The sequence below is a fragment of the Parambassis ranga genome, chromosome 7, assembly GCF_900634625.1.
Source record: "Parambassis ranga chromosome 7, fParRan2.1, whole genome shotgun sequence".
NCBI classification, from domain to species: Eukaryota; Metazoa; Chordata; class Actinopteri; family Ambassidae; genus Parambassis; species Parambassis ranga.
The window spans coordinates 18,642,966-18,662,096 of NC_041028.1; the positions used below are offsets into that span (position 1 = coordinate 18,642,966).

At 41.1% G+C, this 19,131-nt stretch overlaps 2 protein-coding genes, 1 long non-coding RNA gene and 1 pseudogene across 8 annotated transcripts; 3 read left to right on the forward strand and 1 right to left on the reverse strand.

Annotated features, from left to right (window-relative positions):
* LOC114438004 (tumor necrosis factor receptor superfamily member 14-like) overlaps positions 1 to 19,131 on the forward strand; it is a 111,314-nt pseudogene that overhangs the window by 82,999 nt on the left and 9,184 nt on the right.
* LOC114437997 (tumor necrosis factor receptor superfamily member 14-like) lies at positions 2,548 to 7,289 on the forward strand. 2 transcript variants are annotated; one of them, XM_028408997.1, is made up of 9 exons: positions 2,548 to 2,795; positions 3,980 to 4,116; positions 4,631 to 4,724; positions 4,866 to 4,991; positions 5,160 to 5,315; positions 5,662 to 5,749; positions 5,831 to 6,009; positions 6,082 to 6,109; positions 6,239 to 7,289. In XM_028408997.1, exons 2-9 carry the CDS (start codon positions 4,051 to 4,053, stop codon positions 6,294 to 6,296), a joined length of 795 nt encoding a protein of 264 aa, XP_028264798.1. In that variant the 5' UTR covers positions 2,548 to 2,795; positions 3,980 to 4,050; the 3' UTR covers positions 6,297 to 7,289. The 2 variants fall into 2 exon arrangements, with proteins under 2 accessions (XP_028264798.1, XP_028264799.1); XM_028408998.1 differs by having other exon boundaries at positions 6,242 to 7,289.
* Positions 7,782 to 13,690, forward strand: LOC114438000 (tumor necrosis factor receptor superfamily member 14-like). 5 transcript variants are annotated; one of them, XM_028409004.1, is made up of 8 exons: positions 7,808 to 8,187; positions 8,309 to 8,401; positions 9,666 to 9,791; positions 9,882 to 10,040; positions 10,139 to 10,223; positions 11,911 to 12,050; positions 12,133 to 12,162; positions 12,289 to 13,690. In XM_028409004.1, the coding sequence occupies exons 1-8, from the start codon at positions 8,163 to 8,165 to the stop codon at positions 12,297 to 12,299; spliced, it is 669 nt and encodes a 222-aa protein (XP_028264805.1). In that variant the 5' UTR covers positions 7,808 to 8,162; the 3' UTR covers positions 12,300 to 13,690. The 5 variants fall into 5 exon arrangements, 4 of the variants coding, with proteins under 4 accessions (XP_028264804.1, XP_028264803.1, XP_028264805.1 ...); XR_003670950.1 differs by lacking the exons at positions 11,911 to 12,050; positions 12,133 to 12,162; positions 12,289 to 13,690 and adding exons at positions 10,312 to 10,576; positions 11,495 to 11,860 and having other exon boundaries at positions 7,782 to 8,187; XM_028409002.1 differs by having other exon boundaries at positions 7,788 to 8,187; positions 12,133 to 13,690.
* On the reverse strand, positions 8,707 to 9,673 carry LOC114438007 (uncharacterized). Its single transcript, XR_003670953.1, has 3 exons — positions 9,078 to 9,673; positions 8,937 to 9,005; positions 8,707 to 8,763 (listed from the first exon to the last, which is right to left on the reverse strand). It is a non-coding gene; the product is annotated as an uncharacterized LOC114438007 (long non-coding RNA).

Sequence of the window (19,131 nt, forward strand, 5' to 3'; positions counted from 1 at the left end):
TGATTAAGTCTTTTGCTAAAACCAATTACAAATTTTCTAATTTCGTATTTAAGTAATTCCCAATATTTTCCAAATTCGTTATTTGTTTTTGCAAGTGCCCAGTACTGGTTAATTAGTTTCTTAATAGCGATAATCAGTTCCTCATTGTTCAACAGAGAGTTGTTAAGTTTCCAGTGGTTAAACATTTTTCTATTTTTTTCACATGAGAAATTAAATTTTATGTTAATAGATTTGTGATCAGTTAATATTGCTGGACAGATATGCACCTCTGATACATGTTCTTTAATTTCCCTTGAAACCAACCAAAAGTCAATTCTAGATAGAGATGAAAATGTTTTGTTATTCCATGTATACTGTCGGTCATTGGGATGGTGAATTCTCCATATATCCAATAAGTTCAGACTGTTTGAAAAATCAATGAGATGATCATCTCCATTTCTGGATCTAGGTGGATATCTGTCCAACTGGTTTGACCAGACCATGTTAAAATCTCCTCCTAATATCACTCTTGCTGAAGTGTATTTAATGCATAGAAAGGTAATAGCATCTTTTAACTCGTTCAGCAGATTTATATTTAGATTATCAGAATTATAACCATACACGTTACCCAGCAAAAGTGTATTAGAGTGAAATTCAACAACAACAATAATCCAATGCCCTTTACTATCAGATGTTACGTCTAAAATTTTTCCTTTAAAATTATCTTTTAATATTGCAACTCCTGCAGATTTGTTGGTGCCATGTGCAAACCACAAGTCTTTGCCCCATTGGTTTTTCCAAAATGATACATCTTCTAAATTAGAATGACATTCTTGAAGAAAGATGAAATCTACTTTTGCCTCCCTAGAGAATAAAAAGAAAGCTTTTCTTTTAATGTTGTCACGCAGACCCCTTGTATTAACAGACAGAACATTTAAATCCAACTTGTTTTATGAAGAGAACCCTTAATAAGACGAAAACCAAATATAATGACTCCTGAATCGTCATATCAAAACCAAAACTAGATTAAGAACTTAAACTCAGCTTCACTCAGAGAGAACAAAAATGTAGTGAAAACAGATCACCTTTAAATGACCAATGGTAAACGTTCCTTTCTGTTAACGGCAGTCAAGATGTGCGTCGTATTTCTTTTCCCTCCACGTAGCCTTTGCGTCCCACGAAGTGTGCCTTCTTTCCATCCTTGCGAGCCTTTTCAATGATGGGCCACAGCTCTGGCATCCTTATCTTCCTTCGTGAGATCTTCTCCAAAGCGCAGCTTGTTGTCACGCAGAAAGGAGTTGTTTTTCGCATTTCTCCAGATCTCATCTCTCAGTGTGCGATAGGCGAAAAGAATGATGACCCCTCTGGTCTTGTTACCGTCACGTCTTCCCAGCCGGTGGACAACGTCAATCCCATCAGCAGCTCTCGGTCCCAGTTCAGGGGCCACCGTTTGGCAGATGCTCGTCACCTTCTCTTTGACATTTTCTTGGTCGTGTTCAGGCAAACCATAAAGACGAAGACACCACCTGCGCTTGTAGCGTTCTGCATCCGCGACCCGCTCTTGTAACGTCTCAATCTCGGTCTCAAACTTTTCACATTTTGTCTTCAGCATTTTGTTGTCTTCTTTTATATCATCGACCTCTTTGTGCAAATATCCAATGGATTTTTGTAACTCTTTAATGTCCTCTGAGTTTTGGTTGATGAGAGTTTTTACCTCTTCCGCCCTGTCGTTTACAGCTTTCAAAATGGATCGCAAAGACGGTTCTGGCTCACCGCTGCAGGATTTTTTCGGAGCCGGGCTGTTAATCGGTGTCTCAGGGAGAGGAGTAAACTCCGGGTCAATTTCCAGGTCCTCAAAAATGTTCACATCAGCGTAGTCATGTTCATTGATCATCGTCTTTGGCGGACATCTAGTTCTGGAACGCTTGGTGTCTTCTCTTTTGGCACCGCTCATCTTGGCTTTTTAACGGTTTAGCTAACCGATGGCTAACTAAAGTTGAAGTCCGGTTCCTAAGTTGTGGAGTGGTTTTTTTGTTGTTTTTCCCGGCCGTTTTGGTATTTAAGCTTAAGTTCTTTAATTAACTAAACCAAGTATTTCGTTTTGGTTTCATAAATACCGTGGTAAGTCAGCTTGGAGTCCTATTTTTCTGGAGACGTCTTAAAAAACGTGGTGACTCTGCGCCATCTTGGCCGGCCCCCCGTTTGTTTCTGAAGAGCCGTTCTGAGTCTCAGTGGGAGGTTCCGGGACGTGATGACCGCCGCCATGTTGGCAGCGTCTCGTCAACTAAAACTCCGAATATGGACAAAGAGGGGGGGCACGAGCGGGGTTTAGGGGGGCGGGCGATCGTGGAAGCAGGAAACTCACGCTGTGATACGTCAACTGTCTGTCACTCAAGCGGCAACGCCCATAATTAGGCGTAATTTTAAGTCCGAATACAATTGAAACGAGTGAGTTGTAAAAAAATTCACCCCCCCTACAATTGACACTAGAAGAGAACCTATCATCTGAGACCACAGCGATTTTTTGTACCAGGCTGTAAACATGTTTTTTTCTGCTGTGAAGTCGGCCATTTTAACATGGGAGTCTATGGGAAATGACTCGCTTTTGGAGCCAACCCCCAGCAGTTGCAGCGTGAATTACAAGTTTTGACACTTCCGCATGGGCTTCAACTTTGAGCCCCGAAGGTTGGCGCTTTTATTTGAGCGGACACTGCCCCCTCTTGCCCCTGCCTAGAACCGGCCTCGAAGATCACATTTCCGATGTTCCATGAAGTACTTTCATTTTTGTAACATTGTGGAGTCTGGCACGGATCACAGTAAGTGTCCTGACTTTGAACAAAACCTTTGATATATCTACCAACAGTATGTGTATTATAGATTATATTTATATTAATAGGTTTGGAAAATGTTGTGTAGTTTAAGACCTCGGTGAATTTTTTAATGATCCGTCAGAAGAACAAAGTGCGCAGCAGGACGACTGTATTCATCACAGAAGGAACGCAGCAGCGTCCGTGTTTCACAGAGCTTAAAGTGCGCCGTACAGTGTCCCGACACATTCGATCGATCAGTCAAGAAATAAAGAAAGAGTTCTGAAAAACGATTCAGTCACATGGTAATGTTAAGTAATTTGTTATGTTGTTTTAGCACTAGGAATAATAAAAAGGCAGATTATGAACAGATTCAATTTGTGGCTACAGCACAACTTTTGAAAAGAAATGTCACTGTGTGTGTGTGTTTGATTCCATGTTACATTCTTAATGAATATTGGTTGCTATGATTCAACCAGTTATATTGTAAGGTATGTTTCTGTATGGTGTTTCAAATTGTGTCAGATAAGAATAAACTGATAATACTGTAAGTCACTGTAGTAAGAGCTCCATGTTTTTCCCCCGTGACTTCTCTTTATGTGCTGCAGCCAAAGTCTGTCAGTGATGGACTTTGAACAGTTACTGAGCTGTATAAATACCACAGTTTAATGATTGACCTCTGTTTAGTTCAAATTTATGAGCCCTCTGGTGGTCAAAAAATAAATAAACTGTGACCACGAATTATGTGTGAAATGCACACAAATACTAATTCGTGGCCATGGTGGGAGTGGGCTGCTCCTCTATGACTCTACCCTTGATCCTAGAGAAGATGCGCTCGATTTGCTTACCCAGTTGTCCAGGAATGATATCAATAGTATTATTTAGTATTTCATGCACACATTATACCTATTTCATGGCCACAATTTATTATTGTTTATGACTAAGTCACTGGAGGTGCTCCATACAAACTAGATGTATTCTTCTTAATGTTCTTTTGCAGTATTAAAGCGTTTTTGTCATTAATTAGATAGCTTCTTCTGTCACAGTCTGCTGCTCTTTATAGCTGCTTTCTTTCTGCTTCCTGGTGTTAAAACTCACCTCAGTCTAAATGTCAGTGAACTGATGTCTTCAGTGCTCATAATGCTATGAAATGATTTTAAAATATGTAATAATTGTTTTTTTTCTGCTTCCAGATGATGATCAGCTGTTTCAGATGATAGAACTCACCTCCTCTCAGGCCTCAGTGACATGATGCATTCAGTTCATGAAAACTTTCAACCTGCTCTATATGATGACTTCGAGAAGAAATCCTTGGACAGCTGCTTTGTTGGTAAAAAAAAAAATAATAATCATCATGGCCTAAAATTTATGCCAGAGCTGACATTGAAAAAGAAACAAACTCTTTTATTATTTCCCACAACCCTTGTTGAAAAATGTTTGTGTTTTGTTTTAAAGAAACTTGATATACTTTTGTTGCAGGTGGAATCAACTAAGAATAATCATAAACATGAAGACTAAACTTATTGTATTGTGAATATCTGTGTTGGAAAAGTGTGGGTATAGGTGATGTGAAGATGGATTCACAAAAAGTTCTGGTTAGACTTTTTGTGTTCTTTGGTAAGACTAAAGCTTGGTTTGATTGGATCTAGTCTAAACTGATGGGAAAGCCCCAAGGTTTTTTTAAGCTTTCTCTTTCACTTTCTCAGTTGGCTTCTTGTCCCACTGGTTAAGCTGTGATTTATTGGAATGATTCCTGCATGTGTGTGGAGCACCTGATAGTGTGACAGTGGTTTGGTTCTACAGTGTTAACTTCAGCTGTATAAAGTCAGTTCTCTTCTTCACAGATGATCATAATAAAAGCTCTGAGCAGTCTCAGCCTCACATGTCACCCTGCTGAGTATCAGATAGGAAAGGAATGTTGTCCCCTGTGTTCTGCTGGTAAGTCTCAGAGTTACAGTCTTATTTGCTGGTTAGTTAAAAAAAACAATTATTTCACAACTTGGCTCCATGTGTTAGAAGAAGTATTAAAAACATAATACAGCTTGAAATGTTATTAACTTTTATTCTTCCTCTCTACAGGAACTCGTGTTAAAATAGACTGTACTGAGGACAGAAGCACTTCCTGTCTTCCCTGTATAAAAGGCACCTACATGGATAATCCTACAGGACGCAAGGAGTGTTTTTCCTGTACAAACTGTGATGCAGGTAAATTATTACTACAGGCTAAATATAATTATTATTAACAGAAAAATCTGTCTAATCCCAGATTTAATGTGGATAAATAGTATATGTAACCCTTTTAAATTGGAAAAAAACAATGGATTTCTAAGCTCTGGACATTACACATTGTCTGTGTGTGTTTTGGTTTAACAGGTTCTGGTCTGAAGGTAAAGAGATCATGTACAGTAACATCAGATGCTGTTTGTGAACCGATGGAGGGATTCTACTGCATTGACTATAAAGGGGACAAATGTGAAGCTGCACAGAGACACACAAGCTGTAAACCAGGACAGTACATCCAAGTGAATGGTGGGTATGAATGATCTTCTGGCTTCCAGTCCTCTCTTGTCTCCCTCTGCCTCTGCTTATATATTCAGCAGTAGCCTGGTTCTGTTCCAGGTTTCTTCCTGTTGGAAGCTGTTCCTCACCTCCATGTGCCGCTCTGAGTGTTTTAGCTTCTGACATTGTAGAGAATTTTAAGTTTTGGTTATTTCCATCACGTAAATACAATCGAATCAAGTGAGAACAACTTTCAGTTAAATTATTTACAATCTGCTCATTAAAGCTGCATTCAGTAACCTGATAGGAAAACAAAGAAGAGCAGCTGGTGAGCTCCTTTAAACATGTGTGTGTGTGTGTGTGTGTGTGTGTGCAGGAACAGCCTATAGAGACACAGAGTGCTCTGACTGCAGTGATGGAACATTTTCAAATGGGACATTAACATCTTGTCAGCCACACAGACAGTGAGTGAAGCTTCATATCACACACACACACACACATCTGACTTTGAATGTTCCTGTAAACATGTTTCTCTCTTCTTCCAGGTGTGAAGCAGAAAAGCTGCAGCTGATCAAAGCAGGAACTCCTTCAGATGATGCTCAATGTGGAGAAACAACAACAAATGTAGGAGTGACTGTGGGAGTCATCATCACTGTGCTGGTTTTATGTGCTGGTTTATTTGTTGCATTTATATTTTACAAAAGACAAAAGCCATATCATCCAGGTAAGATTTACATTTAGACAATAATTTGTATGGATGAAAACATTTTTGCCATTATTTTTTTTTCTTTTAAAGCGGCAAATGGAGACAATCCCATAGAGAGGTACGTTTGTTTCTCTGCAGTTGATTGAGAAATATAAATACTTATAATAATTTTAGCAGAAGTATAAAAAGTGATGTTTCTACAAATGTGACAGAGGTTTGTTCTTTAAGTTCATGTGTTTCTCCTCAGCAGGAACCATCGTGTGAGTGCTGCGGAACAGATCCACATTCTGCAGCCTGCAGAGTAACTGTCTGACACGGTGTCTTTGCAGTGACAGAAATATAACAGCAGGATGATCATGTCAGAGCACAAAGTCTGAAGTCTGCTTCATCATAAAAGTTACAACCTGCTGCATCGGTCTACATGAAGGTCCTGATCAGAGGGAGTCTGGCTGCATGTGACTGTTCATACAGACTTTATTGATCTTCTCTGGTGCACAGAGAGGTCAGAGATGTGAGCGTCAGACGGTCCGGCTGTCAACATGTTGGCTGCACACTAAAAAAACTGCAGCTTTTTGACACTTGTGCATTGCTTTAGTTCTCAGCCCCACAGGTTGTAGCTTCAAGGAAAGACAGTGTTTGTTTATACATATTTTCTCCAACTGATTATGATAACATGGCCAAACAGCTGCTGTCCTGGGTTTGGAGAGTTCTGAGAAAAATATTCTGAAATGACAGAACATCAGCTGTGAGGTTCCTTATCTGCACATCTGATGCAATTCTAAAGGTGTCAGCAGACATGTATGATACATGTTCCGAGTCTTGGAGGCCATCAGCTGCTTTAATCTACAGACTTTAGATTAAAAGCAGTCGACTGCTTGAAGAAACTGCAGCAGGCTACAACTCAGGATGGACACTTACAAAGATGAGCCTGTGTGATAAAGCGCCTGCAGTCAAATGCAGGTTTATGGTGATATGAACACAAAGTATGTGGATATACAATGTGTTCATCCATTCCTCCAAGAGAAAACAGGTGTGTATGGTGGACAAAACACAGCTGTTCTTTAAGGTTCATGAACAGCTGTGATACCATCACTGTATAAGGTGACTGATTTTGTGTTTCAAAGTGCTTGAATAGAAAACGTGTATTGATCATGCTGTAAAAATCACAAAACAAGACCAAATGGAATTTGTGTGCTTTCAAAAATCTGCACATCTGCACTCATAATGCTGTATAGTGTGCTCTCTGTGCTCCCACTTTGTTTTATATTAAAGTGTATTTTTCCACTTTTTGTATTTAGCATGAATGTGGCTCTGTAGTCTATGCTGACTTGCACCTCTGTTGGAGCAGATATTCAGGGAAACAAAGAGTTGTGTTAAATATTAGAGACGACCGCTAAAAACTTACTCCAACTTTGCATTTATCAAAACTAGGATTAAAGGTCGGGTAGGAGATTTTATTTGAATGCACTTTTTGTTAAATTAGTGTAACTTCTCTTTACAATCCGATAGCAACAGATTAGTTTGGCAGTTTCGCATTAAAACAAAGAATATGAATCATCTGTGGAAGCTATAAAACACTAAAAACATCAGCCAATCCTCCGGGTGGACCCTGTGCAGAGTATTGGCTGGTTGTCACTCTCTTCCTGCTCTGTTCGCACCAGAGAGGTACGTGCATGATGGCCGAAGTCACAGACTGGTTGGGAGGCGTGGCTGTGGGGTGAACTCCAGAGAAAGGGGCGTGTGTTTACTTTTGAAATCTGGCTGACTCTCACTGAGTTTTTAAATTCTCCTGACCTACCTTTAAGCATCTATCTGTGGATTTATCCCACTGGATTTGTTTTCTGTGGATGCTGCTTTGTTTCCATGCCGAGTTGGTGGAAATCAATAAACAACAATTTCAAAGTCCACAGACTAGAATTGCACAGATGACAGAGCAGAAACAGTTTCGCTTTGTGTGGCTCTGACTGGTTCATTACGCGAGGCTTCAATGACACAGTGCTCCAGTAGGACATCTAGTGGTGAATAAAGTGAACTGCGGTGTGTTGCTGCAGAGTGACTTCCTGTAGCTAACAGCAAGCTAACATAGTTTAGGAGTATTTTTAAGTGTATTTGCTAACTTAATGAACTATTTACTTCCAGACTCCGTGAAGCGACACGGTAGCATGTGAATAATGTTTTCTGCGTCGATAGTGTTCGGTAAGCCACACGGAAGCTGCGTCATTGTTGATTCGTAGCGTTTTAGCATTCGCTTAGCTAAAGGCTACAAGCGGATGTGTTTATAAAGAGGCTGTAAACATCTAGATTAACTGTTTTTCAGGCTTTGTCGCTGTCTTCTCGGTGCCAGGGCTGTGCTGCAGAGCAACAGAGTACAGTACAAGTGACGGACAGTGCTGCCCGATGTGCAACGAAGGTACGAAAACAACAATTGACGGGATAACTCTCCACTTTATAATTAACATGTGAATTAAGGCGTATTAAAGCGCTGGATAACTTATCCCTGGTTTGTATTAGTTAGATGTTTCTTGTTTTTAATACGATGGCCTCAGTACATAAAGCAATCATTAGTGAGACGCTGCTCTGTTCAAATGCTGTCAGATATATGCCATTGTGTTATTTTCATGTCTGTTAAACAGTTCTTACAGTTCTTACCTTGTTGTTGAAGATTCTCAGTCATCCAGGTCATCATACGTAGAGAAGATTGAAGCAAGGCGTCTGGACTTGTAGAGTTTTCTTGAAGACGTTTCGCTGCTCATCCAAGCGGCTTCATCAGTTCTGTTTGGTGGGGAAACATGGTTTATATGTGGTGGAGGACCTCAGTGGGTGGGTCTGGGTAAAACTTAAATAAACAATATTTAAGTTTTACCCAGACCCGACACCCACAACGTCTTCAAGAAAACTCTACAATTCCAGACGCCTTGCTTCAATCTTTTCTACGAAGTTCTTACCTTGTTCTGCCTTCCATGATGAGCAACACGTGCCTGACTGATGGCTAATCTGCTTCCGGATGATGCCCACTGGAAGAAAGAGACGATGTTGAACAAAGTGCATGTTTACTTTTTTTGGATGGATATTGTTATCATACATACCAAACATTACAGTAGACATGGCAAGCGGTGATTCATTTAATCTATAACTGCAGAAGAGCGATACTGAAGCTGTGGTAACACATTGACTCATCAAGCAGGGAGACATCAAAGAGACATCAAAAGCAGCAGGTTAACACTTACATAACAACACAGTGGCTTACAGATCATCTACATAAACATGCATTGGGATAAATATTAAACAACGTGATAGCACACACTGTAATAATAATTAAACTAACCAAATCCGGCAAACTAGCATCAATAAGGTAAGGCATCAAGGAGTGAGCATAAACGTCTCGTCATGAACGAGTGTTAAGAGGCAACAGGAAGTCGGAGTGAGTGGTGTTTTGTTTTCACACATCACATCATTTGTTACCACACTGGCTTTAGAAGTCAACCTCAGGTAATGCTGAAGTTGTGTCTATCTGTGGGCACAACAACAAAGTGGTGGCATGCTGCAGCTGCAGTTTTACAGTGCCGGGAATAATATTTATTATCTTTTCACGCTTTTCTTGTTGTAAACGGTGTACCTGACTTGCTGTATTGAGCATCCCACTAATCAGCCGTCATTAATGTTGTGTTGAACAGGCACATTTGTTCGGAGGGACTGCACACAGTTCTCAGGGACAGGCTGTGCCCCCTGCAGCGGCGACACATTCATGAACCAGCTCAACGGACTGAACAGGTGCTTCTCCTGCACGTTGTGCGACTCAGGTACTGGGTATAAAAAGTTTGGTCACTATAATCTAATGAGTGCTGATACATTATTATGATGTTAATATGTTATGTTAATTATATTTTTAGGCCACGGCCTGTTTGTCAAGCGGCAGTGTACAACAATAAGTGACACAGTCTGTGAGGCTTTGAGTGGGTACTTCTGTAAGAGCTGGTCAGATGTCACAGGCTGTAGCCTGGCACAGAAGCTTTCACACTGTGCACCTGGTCAGAGGATAAAAGAACCTGGTAAAGAAACTGAAAGTCACTGTGTCACAATTATGTAAATAATGAGGGATTTTCTCTGGACGCTGCTTTCTGTGTAAGAACGTGTCTGTGTCTGACAGGAAGCAGCAGGAGTGACACGCTGTGTGAGGACTGTCGGGCAGGATATTTCTCAGCGGATGGCACAGACTGCACAGCATGGACGGCGTAGGAGATTCTTCTATTACACACTTATTCTCAAAGCATATAACACACTATTAATCCATTCATTATCTGAACCCGCTGTGTCCTGCAGCACAGGGTCACAAGGGGGCTGGAGCCTATCCCAGCTATTAGGGGGTACACCAGTCCATCACAGGGCAACACACAGACCATTCACACTCACAAGCACACCTACACGCAATTTAGAGAGACCGATTAACCCAACAAGCAGGTCTTTAGAATGTGGGAAGAAGCCGGATTTGTGTAAACATGAAACAGCTTTTTAAAATACATTTTACAGATTGATGTTACATGAATGAAATCAGAATGTGTAATAAAGATGGAACTATTTCCAATCTGTAGTTGTTACTAGGGCTGAACGATTTTAAGAATAAATTGAATTGCGATTTTTCTGTCAAATAATATTAAAATATTGCGATTTCGATTTCATCCATGATTTTTTTCAAATCAAATTTTAGTGCACATGCGCATATTGCAAAGATCACAGAAACGTACATCATACCTAGGGGTGGGCAATGTGGCAAAAATTTTATATCACGATTCTTTAATGATAAAATCAGGATCTCGATTTTAATCATGATTTGTTTTTACATTGACACTAATTTGCATGTTTCTGTGTAAATGACTTCAGGTAGCCTGCTCTGTAGGTCTAAAAGTAAACTCTGATAACGTGCACTCAGTATTAGTTTGCAATACACATGAAAATTTAAATAACAATTACAGAACAAAATTAAGTATAATTCCAAATAGGTTAAAAAGAAAACTAATGTAGTTCTGTAAAGTATTATTCAGCAGTCATGTAAACAGACTGAAGTGTGCCTCCTAGGGTTAAACACTAAATACAGTGTTGAGACTTAAGTAACTCTTAAAGTTCAATGTGATTTAGAACAAATGATCAAACTTTAATGGGAATCATATCTAAGGACAAACGGAGCTGGTATTGTTCAGAGAGGTGGGCGTGTACGTGCTCGTAGCATTATAATACATTCGTATACACGCGGCCCTTCCACTGCGACACACGACGCACGCACACACACACGGGCGTAGAAGACGCGCCACTGCTGCCGGCAGAAACAGCACCGAACATAAAGGTGGAGTTCGTTTTAGGGACCAGTTCCTCTGTTTTCTTTTCGTTTTCAGCCGTAGCATTTGACAAAACAAAACGTGATTCAGTTAGGAGTAGTGCAAAAAACTGTGCCTTTGACGATCTCAAAATCGTGTTGTCTGACATCGCAATTTTCAGTCTAAAATGATAGATCGTTCAGCCCTAGTTGTTACTGTACAATCATAGTAAAATCGCATTGTTGTTTGTTATAGATTTAGTTGGAGTGGCTATATTTCTGGCATCAGGAAAGGATCTGCATGTACTGAGCGTTCATGCTGTTGGTGGTGGTGATGTCATGTGACAGCCTGCTGACACTGACTGGACCTGTTTGCTGAGTTGATAAAGGCTTGTGTTTGTAGTTCAGCCTGTTACCTATGAAAGGAAGAATGCTAACTGTGCCAACTATAGCATTTGTTCCTGACTCCAGTATATTTGTGATGTTATAATTTCCACAGTTTTTCAACTTACATGGTTTTATTTTCCTTTATATTGTATTTTTACCCGAATCAGTTTCCATTATTCCATAATAAGGGACTAAAGCATTGTTTCACTTTTCTTTTCAAACAGTTGCACTAAAGACGAAGTAAAGACCAGAGAAGGAACTTCAAGCAGTGATGTTGTCTGTGCCAGAGCAACAAGACACCACTTTGTGTTGCTGCCACCTTCACTACTAATGCTTTGTGCTGTTGTTTGGCTTGTGACTCAAGGTTAGGTTTTTTTGTCTTGAATCCCTAATTGTGTTTTTTCTGTAACATCTCTGACTAATGCTGATTTCTCCCTTTATTCTAGTTTTTCAGACAAAAACAAATAAAATGCAAGGTATATGTGTTTTTAACAATGTTGTTTTTTATCAGTGTAATTACTCATTCCTGCAAATGTTCCTAACACTAAGCTTGCTGCACGTCCCTGGTCTAACTGCGTCCTCTTTTTAACCTCATTCTCCAGATACACAGTGATAGCAGCTGTACTCGGAGGATGTGACATTATTGCCAAACCTCCATGAGCATCCCTCACACTGAGCTCCTACAACGTTCAGTCCAGAAGAAACAGCCGACCAGGTGATAGCTGCCAGGTGGCCATCCTTTTGAGTAGCATAGCTAGCAGGGGTGTAACGATACACCAGTGAAGGGTTTGGTTCAGTTCAACATCCTGACAATGATGAGTTGCTGCAGTCAAGCCTAGAAATAAAAACATGGGCAAGATGCTCCTGATCTTAGCAATGTTGGTGAGGTGAACGAAGAAGGACTTGGAGGCCAGTTTAATATGAGGGATAAACCACATGTCCTGATCAAAGATAACTCTGAGGTTCCTCATGCCATGCAGAGAGAATGTTATCAGATAACCTAGTTCTGAGATGTTTGGGGCCAAAAACAATGACCTCAGTTTTGTCTGTCTTTTGTTTTTGTCTGAATTTTTCATAGCAGCTTTTTAAGGTGTGTGAGCAGCAGAGTAAGGGGGCTAGAAGAAGCAGGTTGATATGAGGCCTTTGTACAGTATTTGCTCCAGGATTGTGTATCATGTAGAAAGCCTGTGTGAGTTGGTAGCTGGTTTGAAGACATGCATTTCTCTATGTACATTTTCTTAATATATCGTTACACTCCTGGTAGCTAGCCTCTGTCACATTGTTACAAAATCCTGATAAATAAGCAAATTGATCCAAAACAACACTAAACAATATGTTTGATGTTTGTTGTGATGCTTGTTTTGGTGCTTTTGACTGTAAGTTTGTGTTAACTGTGTTAATGTTATGTTAATAAGAAAGCGTGTTGCTTGCGGCAGACTGGCTAGATCATTGACCATACTTGGAGAAGGTCTCCTTGTTCTTCACTGGTTTGACTGATTTGAGTGCACTGCAGGGTGACGGGGATGAGCAGTAGGATGTATGTGGTTCACTCTCACTGCACCTTGTTTCTTTGTTGAGGAGAGCAGGAAGTGTTTACTTTACAGAGGTCTCACACAACAGTGGACCAGAGCTGACCTAGAACAGTCACTAATGGCTGCTCCAGCTAGCGTCATTTAGCACTGACATAAACTGTTTAAAGGCAGAGTCCTGAAGTAAGGAAAGCATTTGCAATGTATGTGGTGGTACAACCAAAGTGTACCCACTAACACATTTTAAAATTACACTCCTGGAGTTATCTGAGCATTGCATTTTTTTAAAACATGTTTTAAAACATTTTTATTTTAGCACTAAATGTTTGCATTAGCTTTTCTACTGTGTTGAGTTGTCAGACACATTATAGTGTCGTTTTAGTCTTATTCAGCCCAGTTATCACATTATTACATATGTGCTTTAATTTGTAAAAATGTAAATCTTCAAAATAAAACTTTGTTGATAGCCCTGTGATGGACTGGTGACATGTAGCCTCCGCCCATTGGCCGCTGGGACTGGCTCCAGCCCTCCTGACCGTGTAAGGACGAGCAGGTCCAGAAGGTGGATGGCTGCGGTTCCGGACCAAGGAAGCTGATGAAGGTCATTTCAGTGACATGTAGCGGTTGGGTCACAGCACACAGGTGAGTCTGTTACTGCAGGGTCCGCACATCTTCCAAATACTTGACGCTGATTCTTGACATGGATATATTCATGGAATTCTGTTGCCGTAAATGGTGTCTGCTGCTGTAGTGGTGGACGCCGCCGCCCTGTGAAGCCACACCCACAGTGCTGCGTTCATGGCGCACTAAAAAATTTGTGCCACCACTCATTGCGCAGTTAAGGGGATTTCTCGCACAGACTGACGTAACGTCAGTTAAAAGCGAATCTACACATTTTGACTTGTATTTGAGGGTTCATCGTGGCTCTACGTGTTTGTTTGCATCGCACGGACACGGTTAGCCTGACCTACAGCGCAGCACAGCTGTTCCTGAGCTCCGGTGGTGTACGGCAACACATCTGTCCTGTGTGGCGGAAGAACCAGGTTCAAATCCTGGCTGGAGGGTCTGGCTTTGTGCAGCTGGCCTGGTCACATTAACCTCCATGTGTCCGTGGATGCTCTCAATCATCCAGGTCATTTTCAGGAGTTTAAATCGAGGCAGCTGGACTTGTGTTTGGAGACGTTTCGCCACTCCCCGAGTCCAGTTGCTTTAAACTCTTAGAAATGAACCTCTGTCATTACTGTTTAAGCGCGACCTTGATCTACTGTTTATGTATATTTATGGCATACAAAAAATAACCTACTTCGGACTTTAGAGTTTACGATCACATTAAAAATGTTATAAAGTGTCAAGCATTTCGTTGTTATATTTATTTTTCCTATTTGTGTGACCAGTACGTTATTTATTAACTTCTTCGTGTGTTGATTTTAGGTGTTGATGTTGCAGGAGGTGTGGTAAATAAGGAGCTTTTTAGAAGTTGTACACTGGCAGCAGTTCCAGGCAGGAGCAGCAGCTTTCTGTCAGCCAGCTGATGCATGCGGATTCGCAGAGATGCGCACGGAGACGGTTCTGTCTGTTGCATGTGGTGTCTGCGGGGCCTGCAGGTGGATCAGCTGAAACGGTTCTGTTCTGGTAGATCAGTAGCGGGTGGTGGAAACTACATCACACAGTGTCGCCAGAGAGCATCAGCAGATCCTCCAACAAGTGATGCTCCTGGATGAGCTGTGCCGTGCGCGTATTGGCGCACATGTCTCTCTCTCTCTCTGTCTTTAATGCAAATGATTGAGTGGCAACATGTTTTGACTATTCAATGACGATGCTTTATTGACTATGAACAACTGGAAGCCTGTCATTTCAGACACACGCTTAACGTGTAGCTGTTGTATGTGTTACTATTTCACACATTTAAAATGTGATCTACATTGATGTTTTTATTGCAGATAATTGCTCAGGCACATGCCATGACACATTTAAAAGTGCATCCTGAAAGTCAGATTGTCTCCATTGTAGTGCAGTAATATCATTTTTTTCCAGACAGTCTCCAGGACAATGCAATTTGATGTGTTTCAGACAACTTCTAACCACAGTGATGTCAGACTGATGTTCCAGCTGCTGGATTCCAGCTGTTTCTGTGCTGCAAACTATTTGTTTCTTCTCTCTTTAGATTTCAGCAGTCTGTAAAAGCAGACCTCATGTTCTTCTTGTATGTGTTTGTACAGCAGCTCTTCACCTTTTCACGTGTTTGATGTATTTTGTGTTCCTCAGTTTTTAACACAACGCTGCTACTCTACAAGCTTTTTGCCACTCGGTGCGTGTAACCGCAGTGACTTCCACTCTTTCATGTCACGTGCTTACCGTCTGCTGAGCCAGTTATAACCAAAACACTCGAATGTTTTAATGCTGTAAATTCATTTGAATATTCAGACAGTGACTTGTCTACGTGTGAAACATCCTCCCAGCTGCTCTGGCTAAAACCATACACTGTTGTAAACACTGAGGTGTGATCATGTGATGAGGAGATGGTAGAGGCAGAGCGCAGTTTAACCACGATTAACATGTGATGCTCATGTTTGCCTAGTGCAGGAACATGAAGCAGGAAGCAAGTGAAACAAGACACGCCATCAGACCACATTATGCAGAACACACACTTAGCAGAGCACCCACTTAGCTAGATGCAGCAATTTTCTCTGATTCTACACTCAGACAACACGTACCAGGCATACCAAGCATTTTGTAGATCACAATATGGGCAGAACACAGGGCTGAAGATGGCACCGCACTGTCTACAGCCGATAAGGAAAGCTGCCCTGTTGGTGACGATGATAACAAAGAGCTTACCTCTTCATGTGAAAGCACAGAAGACGCATCACGATAACGTTGAATCAAAGAGAGGTTCCAACTAAGCACAGAGACTAGGACCATTCAAATAACGTGGGCAGGATCCTGGATCTTAGACGTAACTGTTGATCCCTGAAGGCTAGCTACGACAGATATCTGAATGAATGGAGGAAATGCTCCGCCCACCTAAAAGCCCTGGAGGGTGGTCAGAGGGTGTTTCTGCAGCAATGACTGAGTGCACTGAAAAACCAGACTGCATACTGTACATCTGTAGGGACAACGAAACGCTCTTTGGTCTTAAATATGTTTTTGTTCCACTGTTTAAAGAGGAGAACAGGAAGTGTTTATACAACGTACAGACAGCATAGGCCGACCTCTCATATAACGTTACCTGGACTCAGTCCTGCTTTCACAGCTCACTGTGAAGTTGTCTTTCTGCTCAGCAATTCACATTAACAATTGTTGAACTATATGTACAAACACTTCAGACCTTTCATTAGAACAGGTTTGTTAAAACAGAACTGCACTGACCCTGTTAATCTGTCTGACAGCACAGCACAGATATTCCTGAGCCCCTTGTGGTTCAAAGGTCTGGCTGGAGGCTCTGGCTTTGTGCAGCTCTCTGTGTTTTTGTCTAGATGTTCCACCTGAATCAGCTGATATTCCATCGATTCTTGTTTGGGTTCCTTGGTAGTTCATTGCCAGCTCTACCAGACCACGTTAAGTTTGCTGGATGAGTTAAAACCTGAACTACTCAGACAGAGGACTTCACTTGTAGGTCTCATCCTCCAGACTACCTACATTGATCATGTGATGCAGGATGTGAAGCAACCGGAGCAGAGCAAAGTTTAACCTCAGGTCTTCATGTGAAAACGCAGAGATGCACCACAACACATCCTGGCTACATGCAGCTGTTGATGTCTGACTGCTACCTAAGACAAAGCCCCAAAACTTCAGATAACTGGATGAATGAAGGAAATACACTTTCTATTAGCCCAGGAACAGGTCATCCGCATCTCGACCAATCACAACAGAGCTTCAGATTCTGCTGGTCCTATGGCACATACGCTTTGAAGTGTTTTTGTTTGTATAGAGGCTATAAATATTTAACTGTAGTTTTAGGCCGTGTTGCTGCCAGAATGCTCCTGTTAACAAACAGTGGAGTACAGTGATGGTGTACCCACAATGCTGTGCAACGGTGGTATGTAAACCCCCCCCCCCCCATTTTGTAACAGGGAAGTGTACAACACACCCTCAACCAAAAAAGTGAAAGCATGCAGCACACACACACATAAAGAACAGTCTTTACATTTATATCTTCATGTTTATAAACTGATAGTGGCTTTCAGAGATAGCTGCATTTGGCTTTATCAAAGGTTCCTTGGTAGACATACTGTATATCCGTCGTGCTGAACATACAAAGCATCTCAGCTCTAGAAAACCCAGCCCCGTTTCTTGTTGTTACTGTAACTGTATTCAGATGCTGTGGGAAACACCCTAATGGTGGTCGAAAGCAGCACAGACACAGACACGCGCTGATCTTACAATAAAATACAATTCTTACCTTTCCTTTATTTCCAGTGGAGAGCAGCTTGTCCTGTGTTGACTCCGATATGATCTGTAAACGCTCACTGGACTGGAATGATGCTGATGTATGTAGATAATAGCATTACCGTTGAAATAATTACAGTTTACAAGGAGTGCTGAGGAGCCATCTTGAAGTGGGGTTAACCCGGACGCTGCAGCAGCAGAAGGATGGCACCTGCATAACAATGCAATGGCTGCATTATGGCCTCATGAATATGCATGAAGATATTGACCAAAGTGAAAGTTCACACTTTTCTTATAATTACACATAATTACACATTATGTATAGTTAAATAAACTATGTAAGCTCCTGCAAGATCAGCTGTGAAAGAGGAATGACCATTTTTGCTAATAATAGCATCACTAAACAAGCAGGCTACGCTTGGCCAGCTAACTGTAACTACACACTGCCTTTATCCAGCACTGTGACTGCATGTGTTTGGCTAATAAAGAAAGCCAGCAGTTAGTCTGCATTAACAGGCATCAGGGAGCTACATTTATCTGGTCCTTTGGATTTTAGAGGGTGAGGAAGTTAGGGAAGGTTTTTTAATATGATTTGATTTTTGTTTTGTGTTTGCCACACGTATTACCTATATAAAAAGACTGAAAGTACTGAATGTAGTGACACAATGATGGACTGTGGACTTTAACATTGTTTTAACATGGACTGATTGACATGCTTAGGACAAAGATGTTGTATCTTAAATGTGTGCATTATATCCATGTGTTGTAAAACACAGTGAAACCAGGTCTGCTTATAGCAGGACACGCTGCAATAGTATGAGATGTAAACAGGCTTTGTGGGTTAGAGCTCTTCCTGGTTTTTCATGTAGTCAGATCAGAGGCTACGTGATTTCACCAGCCTCCACGTCACACACCGACCTGTGCAGGATGCAACTGCACTTCTGACCTCTAGTGGTAGAAGTCAGTGCAACATGCTGTCAGGTTACTGTCAGTTTCTGTTCCTGTCAGAGTGCAGGACTTTGAGAGGAGCTCTGTATGTATTGTTAGTCGTCATGTGTCCTGCTGTGGCCATTTTTGCAGGAGCTGTGATTTTAGCAAGTGAATGTAGAGTATGTCAGAAATTTGTTCCTGTTTTGTGTCTGGAGGAAACACATTTAGGGTTAAGGCAACATGGTTTGATTAGATTGCTCATGCCTTTCCCATAAAACACATTAAATATCATATCACATTGTCATCTGTGGTGTCTGTCTACGACCTAAACATCCATGTCTGACCACAGTCCAGTTTAAACCTGCACTGGGCAAAATACAAGCCAAAGACAGCAGTGTAACAGTTTGTTATATGTATCTGTGTTATGTGTATTAAGCATTATGTCATTATGTATTACTATTTATTTCAGTTTCTATCAAAGAATCACATGAAATATGATGATGAGGATGAATGTATATTGGTGTTCAAATGAAACTTAAAATGCTTAAAATGTGTGATAGATCAGAAGTATCCAAGCATTAAGTATTCTTACACTTT